This window comes from Photinus pyralis, unplaced genomic scaffold (assembly GCF_008802855.1).
Source record: "Photinus pyralis isolate 1611_PpyrPB1 unplaced genomic scaffold, Ppyr1.3 Ppyr1.4_LG1, whole genome shotgun sequence".
Taxonomy (NCBI): Eukaryota; Metazoa; Arthropoda; class Insecta; order Coleoptera; family Lampyridae; genus Photinus; species Photinus pyralis.
In genome coordinates, this window is record NW_022170249.1 from 23,235,835 (window position 1) to 23,255,182 (window position 19,348).

Consider the following 19,348-nt stretch of genomic DNA (forward strand, 5'->3'; position numbering starts at 1 on the left):
TTGTTTAGCAGAGTTTGTACTGATCACTTTAACTTAATTCAACCTAAAAAATGCTATCCATTGATCACAACAAATTGCAAATACTCAATGAAAATAAAACATCCTTAGAATTTTTTAACGTTGTACCACAAGTTTGGAAAAATATGAAAGATTTAATTTGGCAGTTATTTCAATAATCATATCGTTTTAGATCCCTGGAGTAGATGGTCATCCGTCATGATTGGCGATTTATTTGAAAATTCGTAAAAAAGGAGTTTATTTTATGGTGGAAGTGGTGTTTCCTTAAATACCTGAGACAACGCGGCTGCCCGTGTCTCTACCTTTGAAGAGTATACATTTTTTGCGCTAAATTTCCGGGCAGTCAGCCCTATTTGTTTAATTGAAGACGCAGTTCGTCATTTTTATAATAAATTTGTGCAGAAGTTAACCAAAGTGGTGTAAGAAGTTTAACGCATATTGTTCAATTACAGAAAAAGGTTTGTGGAGTTGAAAAAGCAAGCAATTGTATTACGGCGAGGCCTTTTGTTAAGGTTCTCTTCTTATTAAAAGTGTATACCGTCCGAACAGCCACTGAAAATTTGTCATCTTATTCATCAAGCCAGTTTCGTTTGTCATCTAATTCTGTGTTATAAAGCCAAGTAAACATCAAAAGCTGTCAGCGAATTGCCCATCTTTTGTGTGTGAATTAAGTGCGCCTTATATCGCCAGACGACCAGATTATTTGGATTATTAAGAAAAAACTGTAGGTTATTTTAATTGTCGACCGCTTGCGTGCGGGGTAATAAGTCCAAACAAGCTGTTGTAAGCTTTTCTCTCTTTCAGGGATTTTGTTGTACCTTATTTCTAGTGCTTCGGAATAAATTCGGAATTGTCAATCAACTAATTGTGTGTTTATTCGAATCCCTTGTGCGACCCTGATAAGAGTTTTTCACGTGAGATTTTTCTTTTCGTGCGCAATGTCAGACGTTAATGAAAATTTATGTAGTTAGTTCTTCAGGCTACCAAGTCTCCCAAATTATTAATTTTGAGAATATTTATTGTGACTTGTTAAAATGAAACCTAAATACCTACCTCAATCGCTTGATAAAGCATTCCAAATCCCATTGAAGGACTTATCGAAAACGCAGACACCATCCAGTTAACAGGACGTGGTGGAACATCCAAATTAAAAATGTACCGTCCATGAGGGCCAATATTAACATCTTCCCAACACCACACGTTCTCATATTGCCGTTGAATGCGATTGAAACGATATTTTCTGAATAACGACAGGTCAGTAACGTTCTCCGTTGGACCTGAAAGCAAACAATTAGCTTTCCAAATACCTTATGTATTAAACATACATCCCGCTTCGTCTGTACCATCGTGACACTCCGCATATCCGTTACAGCGATGTTCCATCCTATAGCACTCCCCGTTGAGGCACTCCGCCCAACCTTCCGAGCTATTACAAAAAGTTAGACGCCGCGCCACTTCCGTGTCGCTGAACACAATTAAACCGACGTATTCGAAAGTGCGGTTCGCGTCGATTCCGAACGTGGAGGAGGGGAAGTACACGAGTTCTTCCGGATTGCCCTCGTGTGAAATCCATGTATGTTTATGAGTGCCGTTTGTTTGTTCGTCAAACGACGACATTTTTGTCAATACCTACAAATTTGTTGTTCAATTGTAAACAGTCTCAACTTTGGTAGTAGTATCAGGGAACCACCAATTTTAGATTTGTGACATCACTATTGTAAGTTCTATTGATTGAAGTCTACTTTGAAATTTATTAAATTTATTGTTAAAAAAATTTTCAATGCCTATGACGTAGCGTCACTCTTAGCTTACTGCGAAATCGGTAAAATAAAAAAACCACATACGTCCTTGCAGAAATGTTACGTGTGAGAACGGCAACGATATATAACTTCAGGGGCAGCATTAATATAAGCGCTAATCCGTTTTTGAAAGTCATTCGTTTTACGGACTATATCAAGGGCGGGGATTCTATAGGCGGTCCGTGCAAAACGTGCTGAAACAACAATTTCAAAAAACGGTTTCAGCGGGAGGGAGGAACTATTTTATTATGATTGAAAACAGTACCAGAACGCATCTAGAACTCCTGGTGCACAAACATTAAATAAATAAATTTAATCAAGACTATTGACTTATTATTTATCTCTTTTTCCGTTTCCCTTAAGAGGCCAGAGAGGATTACTGACAGTCAGCTAGCCGGAATACATATTTACATAATTACCCGACAAGAATCACCAATTGAAATATATGAAGATTAACCAGAGATAGGAGTAGAAGACGTAATTACAATCCATTACACTGTTAAGCCAATTATCTGCATAGAACACTCATTACTTTAATTTAACAACTTGTTAGTTCTAGTCACTTAAGGGGAGATTCCAGTAGATTTATCTTGGAGATTGAAGTATGACAAGGTGCATAACTATTTTATGATAGTGGCATTTGGTAAAACCTGTATCGGTCGTACCGACGACGACCGAAGTTTTAACACCGCCCATCGAAATCAAGACAGAGAAACGTTAATTACCTGCCTGCTTGCATATTCAACTTTTAGGATGCCTACAATTGTTGAAGGTCAATAAATAAATTAATAAACTATAATTATACAAATAACATCATGATGTTTACCTACATTTGATAATTGGAATGTAATTAATAGGTAGGTACCTACTGTCCGCGTAGATGTGATCAAATCATTATTCGAACATTTTCTAACTCAAACAATTTTCAAACATTCAAATTCAAATTTTATTTTTATTTATTTATATTTTTTTGTATACTTCCAGGGGTTTTTTGAATACTTCGGAAAGATACTTTTTGAAGGAAGACCTCTTTCGATATGCGACTTTCTATTGGTTTTTTTGAGAATCATGTATTTATTTAATGTATCAAATTGATCTTATGTTGTACTTGAATGCCTATATGTCGATTACATGAATGAATGTCAATAACGGATTACCGCTAATTGCTCGTGAGGTTATATATCTTCGCCGTTCTAACCCATAACGTTTCTGCTAAGACGTAGGGGGGTTCTTGTTTATCGATGTCGCGGTGAACTAAGAGCGATACCACATTATAGGAGTTTTAAATGTCTTCGAACGCCAAGAAACGTAACCATACGTGCAGTAGTAACAATAATAAGCGCTAATTTCTTTTTCATTCAATTCATTTCACCGACTAACGACTATCTAGTTATTTATGTGTTAAATATCACACCCAAAAGTAATTAACTTTTTTAAATTTAATTTTCTAACTGCAGATAATACACCTTCAAAAAACATTTGACGTGAAACGTTTTTGGGGAAAACAGAAACAATTACCTATTTAATAGGTATCAAAATATCCCAAATTGTTTTTCCCACGATATCCTACTGTACCTACTTGACTATACTTATCAAAAGATGAAGTTTAATATCCGTTGTTGGTTCCATTTTTATTATTATAAAGAAATTACGTCAGACTACTTGGATAAGTATAATTCTATAGATACCAAAAATTGTTATGCATTTATTAAAATTCCTTAATTTTTGGCGATGTTATTTGCGATTTCAAAAAAAATTCCCGGACTCCAATGCTTGTTGGCCTCGCCCATTGTAGTCCGGGAATGTATTGCTTTTACTATACACAATCTACTATTTATAGCCGTAGTAGTACAAACAATGGAAAGTGATGATTATGTTTGTTGTAGTAAACACGCCCATTTCACAAAGTGCACACAATTAGCTAATAATGCAACCAATAGAAGAGAAGCAATTAAAGGCGATTTGCTGAACGTGTGCAGTATGATGTGTTGCCTAACGTTTGCATGCAGTTTTTCTACTTTCGATATTGAGCGTTTTTCAAAATTTCGTTTTAAACGGCGTAGAACGATTTTGAAAACCCGGTCAAAGGCTTAAAATCTTCCTTACAACCCACTCATCCCGGCTATAAGACGTTTTTTGTTAAATATCGCGTGAGACGCATGTAATTGGTCACATTATATATTTTTTTTATGTCCGGGTTGTGCCCTGTAAAAAAATTGTTTTTCAAAAATACGAAATTATGGGCTTATAGCCGGGTTCTTGAATAGTTACTGTACACGTACAGATAGAGACCCTTTCTTCAACTCAGATTGTAAGCGAGTAAAACGACATTTCAAATAGCCTATTTTTAGGCATTAATGTACAACTGGAATCCCCCCTTAATCTCATATAGTAATTATTTCAAATTTCACAACTTAAAAGCATTTTGAACCAAAACCAAATCATATGAACCAGCCTGTAAAGTCAGAAAACAGGCCAACCTTTTTATCATATATTCAAATTCCATCTGAATCCCAAAATAGCAACTTCCACGGAATACTAAAAGTATGACCATGATAAATAAACCCAGCAAATTACTGTTATGATCAACGTATCTCTTACTTTTGTTTTCTTGTATGAGATCAATAAACATAAATAAATAAATTATTACAATCAAATAATACTGGCTTATGTAAAATAACGGTAGGGTACCTGAGCGTAGGTTAACTCATTCCCGGCTTGCATGGTGTAGAATGCTTTGTCTATACCCGAAAGTCCAACGTAGGAACCTGGTTCGCCATAAATTGCAATTTCAACCTTATGCCCAGTTTTTGCTTTCTTGTTATTGATCAACACTGAAAACTACACCACCATCAATAAGCTATAAATTGAAAGTATCCACGGTTACTTTATTTCTGCTGATGCCATTCACCGGAAATGTAAGACTATCAGCAGTCACGTCACCATACTTTCCCGTGTGCCAAATCACGACAGTTGCAACCGGGGCCATTTCAGAGCTGAGCGTTACAGCCATAGTGTAAACATTGTCTTTCATATCCTTGTCCCCAGTTATCAACACAATACCCTTTGCCATTATAAGGTAATTGAAACGTTCAACATAGTAATTACTTCGAACGTGCAGTATAATGTATTCCCCAACCTAGAAGATTTAGTAATTACAAGATAATTCAATCGAATTAAACGAGTTGGTAGAAATCACTACAGAGACAACGGTCACCATAACAAAAAACATTAAAGTTTATTGCCTATGATTGGTCCATTCAATTACCTTTGGGTTCACAGTGCTGGTCGATATCTTGAGATGTTGATTTCTAGGACTATGATGTGCCAAAAGTAAGAGCTCATTCCTTGCCATTTGCCCATATCCATCGTTGAAACTGACCTGAACCTGAATGCTGGCAATCTCGCTGAGTTCGTCGTAAGCATCCGGGCCTTCCAACCCAAGATCAGATTTGACATCGATCTCAAACTGCCAAACGCCCACGTTGTCAGACATTGGCAACTCGCGTGCGGGTACATCGCGCCGCTGACCGCCCCTCATTTCGGCATGGTATTGAAGTTCCAAACCGCTATTTATCAATTTCTCATCTGCCAGTTCGGATCCATCGTGATATGATACGACCATCTAAGAGTAGCATTATTATAAAAGCCTATCAGAAAAAATGAGATACATACGTAGAGCGTAATTGGCATTCCCGGCTTGAAAATTTGGGGGCTACCCCCCAAAAATGAAACTTTCAACGACGAATTATATATTCGGGCGATAGAATACCCATCAATTATTTCATCTAGGAAGTGCTCACCAACAACTGCCGTAATTTTGACTTCCATACCGTCTAGCGATGGAACCAATTGTAATAATTCACTCATTGGGTATGTAAAGTGGTATGCTCCGTCGAACTAAAATTAATTTCGTATTTATTTTGCTAATTGCACACATTGGGATTGTACACAACCATTAGTAATTACTACTGTAACAATTAGGCCCTCTATTGATAGAGATAAAAACTTCAAAAATATGCAGCCCTCTCAGAGGAATAAATAAATTCATTCCTCTGAGGAAATTTATTCCTCTGAGGCAGTGCAAAAGAAGAAGAAGAAACTTACAAACTTCAAATGAGGGATTGGATCATAGTAGTTTTCAGGCCTGTTATACCAAAACGGATACTCTTCATTCTAAAACAAAAAAAAACCATGGGCAATTATTTATAACTTAATCCGTGCCATATACTTACAAAGTTGAAATATTTTTCAAACGTACGTTCACCATAATAACTGGCATCTTGTGGATTATCATATCTGAGCTGCCGGTTAGGATCATAGGGATTATTGGGATCGACCGTTTGAAATGGATCGTACGGGTTAACATCATAGGGACGATTGGGTTCATAGGGATTGTCAGGGGTGTATGGTCTGTAATGATCGTTAAATTTATCAATGTCGTAAGGGCGATTTCTTGTAAATTTCGGCGGCTGCATCGGCCGAATTGGACGAATGCTAGCTTTCAATGTGAGGTTACCTCGCACAGGCGCACCGCTTGTGTAGTTTGCCATTATGGTACCGTGGATGTATTCGTCTGTTGTAAAGAAGAAAGCTGGCATTGTCACGTTAACCTATTTGAAAAAGATAATTAGTAATTTTGTATGATTAATCGTAAGAACAACATTCCTAAGAATGGGTGAGGTTCAGCCATAGGCTGCTCTTCCATCTAATCTTATTGCATACCAAGGTTTGGTTGCACAGGTCATAGCTTGCCATGTATTAAGAAACTGAATTGCAGATTTTTCTTTACACTCTAACAGTTTGAATATTATGAACTAACTGTATACCTATACAAAATGACAAAGATAAAGCTTTTGTACATCTTTTGTGCAGAAATACTTTCATATAATTAAAGTCTTTGAGTAGCACAAATTTTTAAAACATGAAAAAAACTCATTGCAAAAGGTTTGATCTTTGCTCAAAGGCGCTTTCCCGAGCCATGATTAATGAGGATTATGAATACATTAAAATAAAATAATTTTCAATAACATGCAAAAGGAATATTTTGTGTTGCAATTTTTATAGCAGATCTGTATTATTTATTTATATATTATATTACTTATTTATGTAATTCACATGTTTTTACATTCCTTAATTAAAAATATTTGAATCGAATAAAAATTTCTAGATAACCAAGAAATTGTGATTGTGAACAATCCTGCCATCTTTTGTTCGCCAAGAAACCTAGACGTCTACTACTATATTAATGAATATAATTAATGCATATTCGTATAAAAAAAATCAAGCACCCTGTATAAAAACAGTGATACAACACACTGTGAAATTTTCACTAAATTATAATTTTACTATCCGTTCACGAAAAGTAATTGCAAGTTTTGCCTTTTTTAAAATAGAGCCCTGTAATTGCAATAGGATGACTTGGATTAACTTAATTTGTGCTCACAATTCCCTTCAGTCAGAAAATTAACTGTTTAAGTACCACTTCTTTGAAACCAAACCTTGAAATAACCATTGCCACAAGTGATACTTTCAATGTTTCTTATAAACTGGTAAAAATGTTGGAATTTTAATTGGCACAATTATTAAGAAACACTTTGTATAATTTGTTAGGTTAGAAAGTAGATTTTATTCTAACCTCAAATCGGGTTTGATAATACTCCTCCACAAAAAATGATGACTCTTCCACTTGATTTTGGGCAATAACCCGAATTTTCCATTCTCCGAATACCGGTTGATTGGAGAGTGGGTAAGATAGACTCACTGTACCTAAATTAGATTGTCGAGACAACCACCTCTTCATTATGTGACCACTGGGGTCCAACATGTATACGTCTACCGCATTGTCAAATGCTCGCAACTCAGTGTTGATCGGAATTGTTCTGAAACGAACTGGAGAAGTGCGTAGTTACTACAAGACATATACACACAGTATTATTACATACCAACTTCTCCCTGCATATAAATAGGCTTGTCAGTTTGTATGAATATGGTCATGGAACGTTGCGAAAAGGTAAGTTTAGTTTCGTTGGAAAAAGCTGCTCCTCCTAGAGTATTTTCGTATAATCCCTCGACAATCAATTTGTAATCACCCGGAGCGCTTGTTGACGGCACCTAAAATTATAAAAAGAAGGTTAGGTTAGGTTTACCTGTACACACAACCTCAACCTGTCAAGTTAACTTTTTATAATATAATGCAAAGTATAAAATTACCAAGCGAAATATTGACCCAAAAAGACATCGACCGACTCAATAACATGTTCGAAGAGTCTAAGACGAAACAATCAAACGAATTAGTTTCATTTGTAAAAGGTTTAGCTTTAATGTGTCCCGTTATCTCCAAGCATTTTTATAATATTAGATCGGAAGTCGACGCAATGTTCGTGAGAACCGACCAAAGTTTCATGGGCTATCGTCCTTCGGTTTCCGAAAGGTTTCCCGAAGCGACACTGATGATCTATCACACCATGGCCATTGGAATAGGTGTGGACAATGATGTTCATTTACAAAAATTTGGAAATTGCAATTACGTTTCGCCGAGACACGCGATAATATTTTATAATGACGTGTCGCAGCAATACGAGTTGCTCAATTACTCTCGTCATGGAACTTACGTAAATAATACTCTGTATCGAAATAAGGAGTTTCGCACTAAGGACGATTCCTACACGGTTAGGAATAATCGTCGAACGAAAAAACATAAAATTGCCAAATCGAAGAAGCACGCTATCGATCTTAAAATGACAGCCATAGACCGACACAGCAGAATGAAGTGTTCTTGTACGCCTGACTCTTTGGAATGCGTGACCTCGGAGTGGGAAGGATCGATTGTTATAAACCACGGCACAGTATTGAGTTTTGGGTGTATTACGTTTGTGTTTTCCACTTTGAATTTGCCTTTAGCTCGTTTAAATTAATGTAGATTGTATAGTGTTGTGATATAATAAACATAATTAATAATAATGAGCTTTATTAAATAATAATAATAATTATATTTACGAAATGCACCGGTTATAGTAAATGGAAAATCTTTCTTCTGAGAATAACTAACGTTTGACAGGTACTATAAAAAAAACTAAACACCAAAAGAGAAACAAATTTGAGGAGTATCGTAAATTAGTGAAAATCCGTATGTGGACGCGCAGTCGATTTGAATAACTGCATTGCCATAGGGGACATAGGGATTTCGTATAGGCATTTCCTATGTCTACTTTTACATGATAAAAACTCTTCTGAAAGACGCCTAATTTTATGCAACCAAAATTACTTCTTGAAACAAATAAAGATCTGGCTGTCATATTAATTATTAATTTGAATATTGTCGCTTTAGCTTCACAGAAAATAAATCTCTTAAGCTCCTTTAACTGTTATCGGCACTATACCAATTGGAAATATCAACTTTTTCTTTAGTTGAATACATCGCACATGAACCGAAATTAGAATAGGGAAGTCAAAGTGATAATATTCAAATTAATTAATATGACAGGCAGATCTTCATTTGTTGTAGGTAGTTACTTTGGTTGCATAAAATTAGGCGTCTCTGAGGAGACTTTTCATCATGTAAAGTAGACATAGGAAATTCCTATCTCTACTTCTACATGAATATCACTGTATATAGTTCAATGAAAAGATATGATGTGTTGCCTAAACACCCTATTTTGAGGCAAAGCGATACTTTTTATCTGGTGTGTCAATCATACCGCAAAATGCAAAATTAAAATATATGGTTTCAAGCCATTGAATAAGCACCTTAAAGAAGTATAACGCCCGTGTTAACTGATGAAATAAGAAAATCTGCCCAGGATTCTGTCGTCCCTCTGTTGTGGGGGAAAGTGAACCACAAATTTAAAGCTAGTTACCGACTTTGCAGATTTCTTTACTTCTTTAAAATTCCAACGTTGCCAGATTTTTGGCAAGCGCTTTGAGTTTGAATAAACTAGATTAAAATATTGAATAAGCTTTTATTCAATGCCAATAACAATATTATGTAAGGGAGGATCAATCTGAAATGTAAGATCATAAGGAACAATAAATAAAGTAAAAAATGTAGTTTAATCTAATAAGAAAACAACAAGAACTGTTCTAAGGACCATTATCTTTACATAATAAACAATCAAACTTTACCTAGCTCCATATAAGGATCTGGTAATTTTAGGCACATTAATGACCTCAGTAATTAATTTCAGATTTAATGTTAGAATGCGGACTTTCATTATAAGTAATTACTAATTAGGTAGGGTGGTACCATTGAATAAGCTATTATACAGGGTGGCCATTTGAAAACGAAACAGAGCCTATTTTGGGAACCTCAAAACATTTACGAAAAAATCCTCGGACCCGTCAATTTTTGATTCAAGGGGGAACCATTTTTTTGCTAGTTTCGCCCCCCTAAGGGCAAAGCCCTAGCGGGGGTGACAAGTGCTCCCAAAATTTTAAATCGAATGGGGGGTCGAGTGATACCTTATTTTGAAGGTATTTTTATGTGGATTATAACCCTTAAGTTTTAAATCGCTACTAATTTGCCTAGCCGATACAGGGGCTAATAAAAGTTAAAAACGTGTCAACATTTTCTTATGAAAAAAATGCTTGTAAATGAATTAGTTAAATAACAAAAATTAATACAACAGTAAATACAAAAAATGTTGTTCTCCTACATTCTGAACCGTACTTTTTGTTGTTGTTTTTTTTTCTTTTTAATACCTGTAGGTGGCTATGCCAATTCTGCAACGGAAATCTTGGTTATTGTTGAGAGCGTTACTATAGCAACATTTTGAAGTTTAATAGTGCTTGTCAATTGTTGTTGTCAAATAATAGTAGTGACAAATACACACCTGTCGCTATTGGGCTGATTCAAATCCCAGAATATTTCGTGAGGTGCATACACAACGTCCCGAAAAATTGAATGTTTGGGCTGGCATTTTTGGTAACCATATCGTAGGCCCCTTCTTTTTACCTGGCAATCTAACAGGAGAGATGTACTTGAAGTTATTAGAAAATACGATTCATCCAGCATTAGTGGAGATACTAGAAAATAACAACGAGTACTTGGAAAATCGTATAGTATTTCAACAAGATGGTGCGCCACCCCACTATGCTGCAAGGGTTCGTCAATATTTGGACCAAACGTTTCCAGGACAATGGATTGGAAGAAGAGGAGCTATTGAATGGCCTCCTCGTTCCCCGGACTTAAGTCTGTTAGATTTTTTTTATGGGGACATTTAAAAACTAAAATTTATGCTAGTCAGCCAACGTCGCTAGAGAACTTGCGACAAAGAATAATTGATGAATGTCGTCAAATCACCCCAGAAGTTTTGCAAAATGTACGGGAAAGGTTTGAACAAAACCTGTATTATTGTATGGAAGTCGAAGGCCAACATTTCCAACATTTACTTGATTGATTTTAGCTTTAAGCACTTAAAAACTGATTTAAATCTTAAGAGTTATAATCTACATAAAAATACCTTCAAAATAAGGTATCACTCGACCCCCCATTCGATTTAAAATTTTGGGGGCACTTGTCACCCCCGCTATGGCTTTGCCCCCAGTGGGGCGAAACTAGCAAAAAAATGGTTCCCCCTTGGATCAAAAATTGACGGGTCCGAGGATTTTTTCGTAAATGTTTTGAGGTCCCCAAAATAGGCTCTGTTTCGTTTTCAAATGGCCACCCTGTATTCAATGTATATATAACATTTTTTGACAAAAAAATTAGTTACCGGTTCAAACTAGGTTTTTCATGGAAGTGAAATGATTAGAAATTAGGGAAAAATAATTAAAACAGTGAACTTTTCCGCAGATGAAATCCCGGGGGTTGAAAGTGGTGTTTTGCAATTTGTGGCAAAACTACTAATTTTAGGCTAAAATGTTCAAAGTTACAGAGAATAAAAAAATCAACGACTTTTGTATCTGCACTATTTTCACATAACCTCCAATTTTCCTAAAAAAACCGGAAAAGCTGTTTTTTCGTTTTTTATTCTTATTTTTGCGAAAAAAAGTCGTAGGGGTTTGAAATTTGGAGAAAACATAGCTTGTTTTATGATAAAAAAGGAGACAATTTTGTGCCCGTAAAGTAACGCGCAAAGGAATTATTATGTTTCAAATAATTGTTAGTAATCAATTGTCAAATTGTGAAGATTTAAATTTACATTAAAGCTATAAAATTAAAAGTTTCCGAGATCTCATGATTTCTGAAAAAAACCACCTCTTTTTCAAGGGGATGAAAAATATATTTTTTCCATCGTACAGAGGAGCGCGGGGTAGCAAAATTTTTGGGAAGACTTATATTTTAATAAACGAATATAAAAAATATTATTCCTATAGAAAAACTGGAAAAACAGTTTTAAGATATACAGGATTTTTGAAATGATAAATCAACGTGTTGGATGTTGATAAAAGATTTTTTCGAAATTTGTCTTCTTGCTTCTCTTTAATGTTCCTAAAATATTTTCTTTTGCTCCTAGCAGGATCTTTTCTTAAGTCAAACGTGACGTATAAAAGGAAGATCCCTAACATCAATAATAAATAATTCAATTTCAATGTTATGTATTATGCAAAAACTACATAGATAATCAAAAAAATTGATGCAAATTTCTAATTACATTCAATGGTTTCAACCATAGTTTTTAAATTTGCATTTTCTAACTAGGCGCATTTTTTATTCTCTCACTCTTTCTAAAGGAAGAAGTATGTAACAATTGTAAACATGCAAAGTCCCAGTTGATCTGTTTGAAGAGGTGCAATACTTCCATCTAATTTTTAATATAAAAAACGATTATCTAAGGTAAGTTTCAATAAAGCCCCATAAAAAACATGGCTTGTTATGCACACTCACAAAACTCACACTTCTATTACCTGTAGCACAGACAACATTAGTAGGTATATGTTGTCTGTGCCTGTAGTACACAACCAAATAAGGAAAAAAAATGCTAAATGATAGTTACCTCCATAAGCAAAGTTTCTGGAATGCCAACGGTAATATTCTTGTGGTCACTAGAGACCTCAACATCATTTCGTTGGATAGAGGCCCGAACTGTGAGCTGCTGTTTCGCTTTTAACACTGTAACGGCAACGCGATACAATTGACTAGGTCTCACCATGCGCGATGCAACAACAAAATATGTTCTGAAAGTAAAACTTTTGACACCCAAACCCGAATGCAACAAACTTACGTTTCCTTAATAATAGACTGATGGTAGGGCTTTCTGTCGTATCCAAAATCGTTTTGTCGCCAATTAGGGAGCGGTGTGAACTGGGAATTGTACGGATCATCTTGTCCAAACCTACCCCCTGGATACTGCGACTGTGTGAATGGATTGTACGGATTGCTCGTTGAAGGGTTGTTGAATGGATCGTTGTAAGGAATATTGCGATCAAACTGGTCATATGGAGTGTTCGGTGTTGGTGCGTTTATGTCCTGTGCGGTCGCGAAGTTTATGACCAACACGATTGTAGGCAAATGCTCCGGTTTGATCCACATTCCGTTACCTGAAACAAATCATACTCTTGTAGTGACTGTGATAAAGTTCTCCTGCATTAAATAGCAAATAGGTGACAAAAACGCAACAATGCAGATGTACAGTACAGTTGTTCAAGAAAACAGAAAAAATTGAAATCTTATATTTCTTACAACATTTGTTCCTATTTTTTTACTTGCATCTGTTGAAAGAGGGCAATAGCTTCTTGACAACTTCACAAATAAATATCCCACTGCTGTATTTTTAGAAGGCAGCTAATAACAGATCAATTAACAGAATGTCTTAACTTACACCTCGATCTGCAACGCAGACCTTCTTCTGGTTATTGTAGTTTGTTTGGTAAAATGCGTCTACTTTATTTAGATATCTAATTAATACGCCCTAAAAATCTCTGTTTTAAATTACAATTTGGTTGAGCAGCTAATTTTCGCATTTGAAATTTTTTTTCATCATTCTCCACAAAATCGCAAGTTCCTTTCTTCTAACCCACACGAATATTGGGAATTTTGGAGAAGGGGGAAATCGAAGTTGAATACATTGTAAGTAAGTACCAATGTTATTAGTCACTACTACTATTAGTTACTTCCTCCATAAAGTCGTGTGGCATCGCAATGATTCAGTGCGGGCTATCACAGTTTTTGATGAGTAGCCTGAGGATGGCGCCCAAAAGAGCACCAAACTTTCAGAGCGATCACGACGGTATTATGCAGCATCAGTGGAGGTTGCATTACAGCACTCCAAGAGAAGATTCTCTCGAATGACAAAAACAGGGTTCGTCTCATTGAGCATTCTGCTTTTGCTCTCGAGGGGATTGAGACAAAAACAGTCAAAGAAGACCCAGACCGCGATATGGCCAAAAATAAGTACCACGTCATCATCCTTGGAGAGGATGTTGATTTACTCGTGCTCCTCTATGGTCTAGGATTCACTAAAACCACGATACACTTACAACGGTATGCTCTTGCGCATCTAGAGTGACGTCACGTGCGAACAAAACCACAGAATATAGAGCAAAATTTCGCTTCTTAGATCGACAAATCACACTGATTTTGAGTAGAGATCGTCGCGGCGGGTATTTCCTGTGATTTGGTGATCGTATGAAATAAACTCGAATCAAAAATATTGGCCCTAAACATGAAGTGCGGCTTTTTCAGTAAATATTATGTAATTAATGCCTTATTAAAAGATGGAATTTCTCTTCCGTTTCCATTTTATTTTGATTTTCATTATTACGTGGTAGTTTTAAAGTAGGTAAAGCATCAGGTTTCAAATGTCCGCTGTTTTTAAAAGTAGGTTTAATTAAGAAATCGTTCCCTTAGCGGTGCTTCAAAACGGCTGGCTTCAACATGTTCAGAGCAAATACAGGCTATGGAATTAAACAGCAATGGAAAGACTTAAATACACCACTTAATATTAATGTAACACCATTTTTCAAGTTAATTTTGTCATTACGACGACTTGCAACAATCCATTTTTGAGAAAAGTTTTCAATTTTCCGAAATCGAAAGTATTTTATTTCCGTTCGTTTTGTTTTTCTATTAGAATTGCCCCATTGAGCCACTACAGAACCTGGCATTTTGGAAATTTCACTAATGATTAATTAGCTATCAACAAATTAACGCTAAACCTCGTAGATACAAGATACTTATAAGTTGCAAAACTGTCACGCGTGACATGTGTACCACTAGTTCGGTCCTGGCGTAAACATTTGAATTTTGGCGCCACATGTTCGCAGGTGACGTAATGCGCAGTAGAAAACGCGTTTGAGAAAAATAATGAGCATACCGTGTGTAAGTGTATCGTGACTAAAACGATCGTCTACTTCCAAAAGAGTGGCGGGTTGCGTCCACTTCTCGACCAGCTCCCAAAATTTGGCAACCATGCTACACTAGCGCTCTAGTGGCAAGAGTTGAGAACTACCTAAGATTTGTCATGTTTTGAAATGTTATTTACTCGTCGACTTACACAAGATTTTAGATTGTATTGAACATTTATTTTGCATTACTTATAAGATATAAGGCAAATAATGTTACTCCAGACAGGGTCAAATTTCGCTGTAATTTGAGGTCTGTCATGGCTAATCCGTTACTGAAACCGTTAGCTGACAGTAATAGCGTGTACCCTTTTACTGTAAAAGCAAGAAATAGAGCTAAAACTATTAGTATTTCTATTCACCCTTCTGAAAAACCTGATATTTATTGTATAAGTAGCAATGCTAATTTAGCCCCAAAAAATTCTGAGTGTTACGTATTGGGCTGAGTGTGCAGGTTGCCACATGAACAATGCAGCAATATAGAGATGCCCTCTGTAGCCTGCCCAATAATTTCGATATTGTTAATACGCAAAATGAAATGAAAAAATACAGAGTTATCAAGGATGTATTTTCCCAATGAAATGGCCAAAAAAGCATCCGATCTGATAAACTTAATTTTTAAAATAACATTACCAAATTGTTAAAAGAAAGTGTAGCAAATGGTAAGCTAATATTAAATTGTGGTGTTAAACAATATAGGTATGGGAAATGTTGTAAATTATTTTTAGATAAATATTTAAATGTATTAATTAAGACTTTTATAAATCAAAAAAATTAAAAAATAGAGAACACTTAAGAAGAAAAATTAAATCTGAAAATGTACAATTAAAGAAAATCACACACAATTGCATTTTGATTTCCCTAGTTCTACCTTTTTATTAAATATTTTACGTGTATTCTACTAGATGGCGCTGTTTTAGCGGCTGCCCTAAAGTCACTAGATATAGAAAGTACCGCAATCATCCGCCATTTTTGGGCAAATTTGCTGCCAACTTAAAAAAATTGACAAATAAAATCTGAATAGCTGTAATTTTTTATAACCTAATTTCATAGTACTGTCATGTTTTATAAAAATCATACATACCTATATACATATATGATAAAAATATATATAGATATCTCCAAGCAGGTGGAACAATCCGAGGAACAATCCCTAACATTAAAGTTACTAGATTCTAGTAACTTCCGCCATTTTTGGGCAAAAATCATACGTTCTCTCTCTAACACACGAGCCCAATGGATTGCGCTACTTTCTATATTTAGTGACTTTAGGCTGCCCCATGGCTGCCTAAATAATATATGCAAACTGTCAAAAGCTGCGCGTATTACTATTGAGAGTATTTGCTTCTCGCTAATTGATAGCTACTATGGTCTATATTTGCCCGTTACTCATTATTTACAGTTGCAGTTGTGTTACGCTGCAACATCTACTCGTCGTTTTTTTTAATTTATGGAGCGATTTTTATAAAATTTAGCATTGTTACACATCACATCACATATTTTGATCTTACACAGAACATGGGATCGTGTGTTACAGTGGCGGGCTTATACTTCATTCATTATAAGAAGGTAGTAGATGGCGCTATGTTTGAAGATAAACACACACAGGAAAAATATAAAATGGCACCACATTATTGTAAAGAAGAAATATTCAGTATTGCGAACAGAAATAAATCTTATAAATCTTTAACATTAACAGCTAATGATACTTCGGCAGTTTAGTTGGCAACATAAACTACCAGCTTACAAAATTTGTCACTCGTTTTATGTTTCAGTGTAATACTGATTCGTGTTTTAGCCAATCACATTGAACGTCAAAGCTTCCCTATACTTTCTACCGCTACCTTCTTAAAATGAATACAGTATAGTGAACGCTATTTAGACGACTAGTGACCCCTTCGCTTCCAACTCGGTTACAAACAAGAGCGATAACATCCCAATGGTGCCCGTGGCTGCAGCATCAAACAAAGCCTCGTTTTGTATAGTGATTTAAAATGCTTATACCAAAACCAAAATTTGAACATTTTTGCTCGCTTATGGGAGAAAATCAAAAAATTGTCAATTTCAGATTGAACTTTTTATTTTTTTATATATCATGGATTGAATTGGAAAGCAAAATGTTTATAACAAAAGTTTCTTCATAATGATTGATACATAATCTGCCCGTTTTTTTTTTAAATTTTCTGTATTATCTCGATTATATTTTTGAGAAAAATGATACTAATTTTAGCTTCCTGGCTTCAGCTAGGTGGCATTGAGATCGCCGTTTTTTGGATATGTCAAAAAAAACATTTAAAGAATACAACTTTGTGTGTATGTACCATTGAGTTAGGTATGTACTATGCGATCAAAAATGAGTTGCTGTCGAGTTACCTTTGGAATTTTTGTTTGCATGAGAAATCGTACTTAACTTGAACTTCCAAAGGCGACTCGACAGCTACTCATTTTTGATCGCCCGTTACTATTCCCAGATAACTGCTCGGCGGATTTTTGAAAAAAAAATTTGGAACATCAAACTTTTTTTGTTCAAATAGCAACGCGTAATTTTTATTAAATTATTCGAAACACTCTCTTTCTGCGTACAACCTATAAAAATTATGGTAGATTTTATTAGAAAAAAATGTCAAATTTAAAAAACTAACGTTTTAAACTCTCAAAAACGTTTTTTTTAATATCTGGTTTGTCAAGAAATTGGCACCTGGTTTGAGAACAAAATACACATGATTTTCCATTTAAAAAAATAAGGTTAGGTCTGATAACTTTCCTGACCTAACACGTATTATGAAAACGGTAACGGCTATATTTGTCTAAAAGTAATTACAAAATCCTCAAAACCGGGTATGAAAAGATGAGATTACCGACTCCAATCAAAACCTTGATCGAAACTGAATAAAAGACTTTTTATAAATATTAATTAAGCAGGTATAATTAGCATACACTGCAAAGACTCAAGCAAAAACTACATGTAGGGTTCGAGAAAACTTCTATACAAACATCGCCCATGTCGGTTATTAGACACGTGCGTAACATTGCTTTCATTAGGGGTGCCACCCTCTAATCCTCCAAATCCTAAGAATTCGAGTGAGAGCTCGTTCATCTCGACATCAATAGGTACACACGAACACATTTTTTTTTCTGTTCAGTCTTCCGTTTAGAAAATAGCTAAATATTTACGAGGCGCTACAATTGAAGTCGAAATACAGATGCTCGTCGTCTCGTTTTATATTTCTGGTTCTGGTAGAATTTCTGCAGCGTTCCAAACGCGGAATGCTGCTCCCAATCCGGAAGCGTTTCGTTAAAATAGCAAAGGAAGCGAATAATTAGGGTGAATGCGTTATTGCCTGTCAAGCATTCTCGCTCCTTTTAAATTTAAAAATACGCGCACCCCGCTAACCGTTTTTTTTGCTATGCGTACTACGTGGGGCTATTGTTTCTCGAAAAGAAGAGTGCATTATTATACCGCCGAAACAAAAGTCAACGTTTCGTGTTTCTTAATGATTGACCACTATTGTTTTTACGGTCTACAGGACTTACTAACGTGCCCTCTTTTACTTACGTTGTATTAATTTTGTATTGGACCAGTTAGATCCATGATCAACTTTTCTTTACACGCCCCATAACTTTTATACAGGAAAATTTGACACCCACGAAGCTTTTTATCAAAGACTAATTTTGAGCAACAGCAAAAAGCAAGACCCAACATTAAAAATGTTCGTGTTGCATAATTACCCAAGTTTTTACCAGTGACACCAGTGACCAGTGACAAAGAAACCCAACTATTTTCTACGTAAAGTTGAATGTTTTATAAACTAAGCAATTAGCAACAATTAACAGTGTTAAAATGCGCTAGTCTCATTGGGACGATATGGTACAATATTCATCAAAATTTTACATGAGCATCGAGCCAGATATCGAGGTATTGCTTTTTGTCGTCGTCCCAACGAAATTGGTACAAAAAAGTTTGAGACCTTTGGGATTTAACGACTATTCTATAAAATTTATTTCAAGCTTCCTTAGCAATAGAACACAACGCGTGTCTTTAAATGACCACATGTCAAACCCCATTGCTGTTACAGCAGGTGTTCCGCAGGGGTCAGTGCTTGGACCTTTACTGTATATTATATACACCTCCAATTTTCACACTTGCTTAGAATACTGCACTTATCACATGTACGCGGATGACACACAATTATTATATCAAGCTCCGACTGAAAACCTTAACATTAACACAATCAACAATCAACTCA

General features: G+C 35.6%; 1 protein-coding gene across 1 annotated transcript in view; it reads right to left on the reverse strand.

The window, feature by feature from the left end:
* LOC116168072 (CD109 antigen) overlaps positions 1-19,348 on the reverse strand; it is a 42,310-nt gene that overhangs the window by 13,921 nt on the left and 9,041 nt on the right. The window contains exons 2-13 of the mRNA XM_031483728.1: positions 12,983-13,298; positions 12,755-12,935; positions 7,763-7,931; positions 7,456-7,709; positions 6,053-6,430; positions 5,925-5,993; positions 5,493-5,717; positions 5,086-5,442; positions 4,705-4,956; positions 4,509-4,658; positions 1,344-1,647; positions 1,072-1,295 (exon numbers count right to left, since the gene is read on the reverse strand). Of these exons, the coding sequence (XP_031339588.1) occupies positions 1,072-1,295; positions 1,344-1,647; positions 4,509-4,658; positions 4,705-4,956; positions 5,086-5,442; positions 5,493-5,717; positions 5,925-5,993; positions 6,053-6,430; positions 7,456-7,709; positions 7,763-7,931; positions 12,755-12,935; positions 12,983-13,290 (2,871 nt within the window). The 5' untranslated portion in view covers positions 13,291-13,298. The remainder of the gene's footprint in view (positions 1-1,071; positions 1,296-1,343; positions 1,648-4,508; positions 4,659-4,704; positions 4,957-5,085; positions 5,443-5,492; positions 5,718-5,924; positions 5,994-6,052; positions 6,431-7,455; positions 7,710-7,762; positions 7,932-12,754; positions 12,936-12,982; positions 13,299-19,348) is intronic.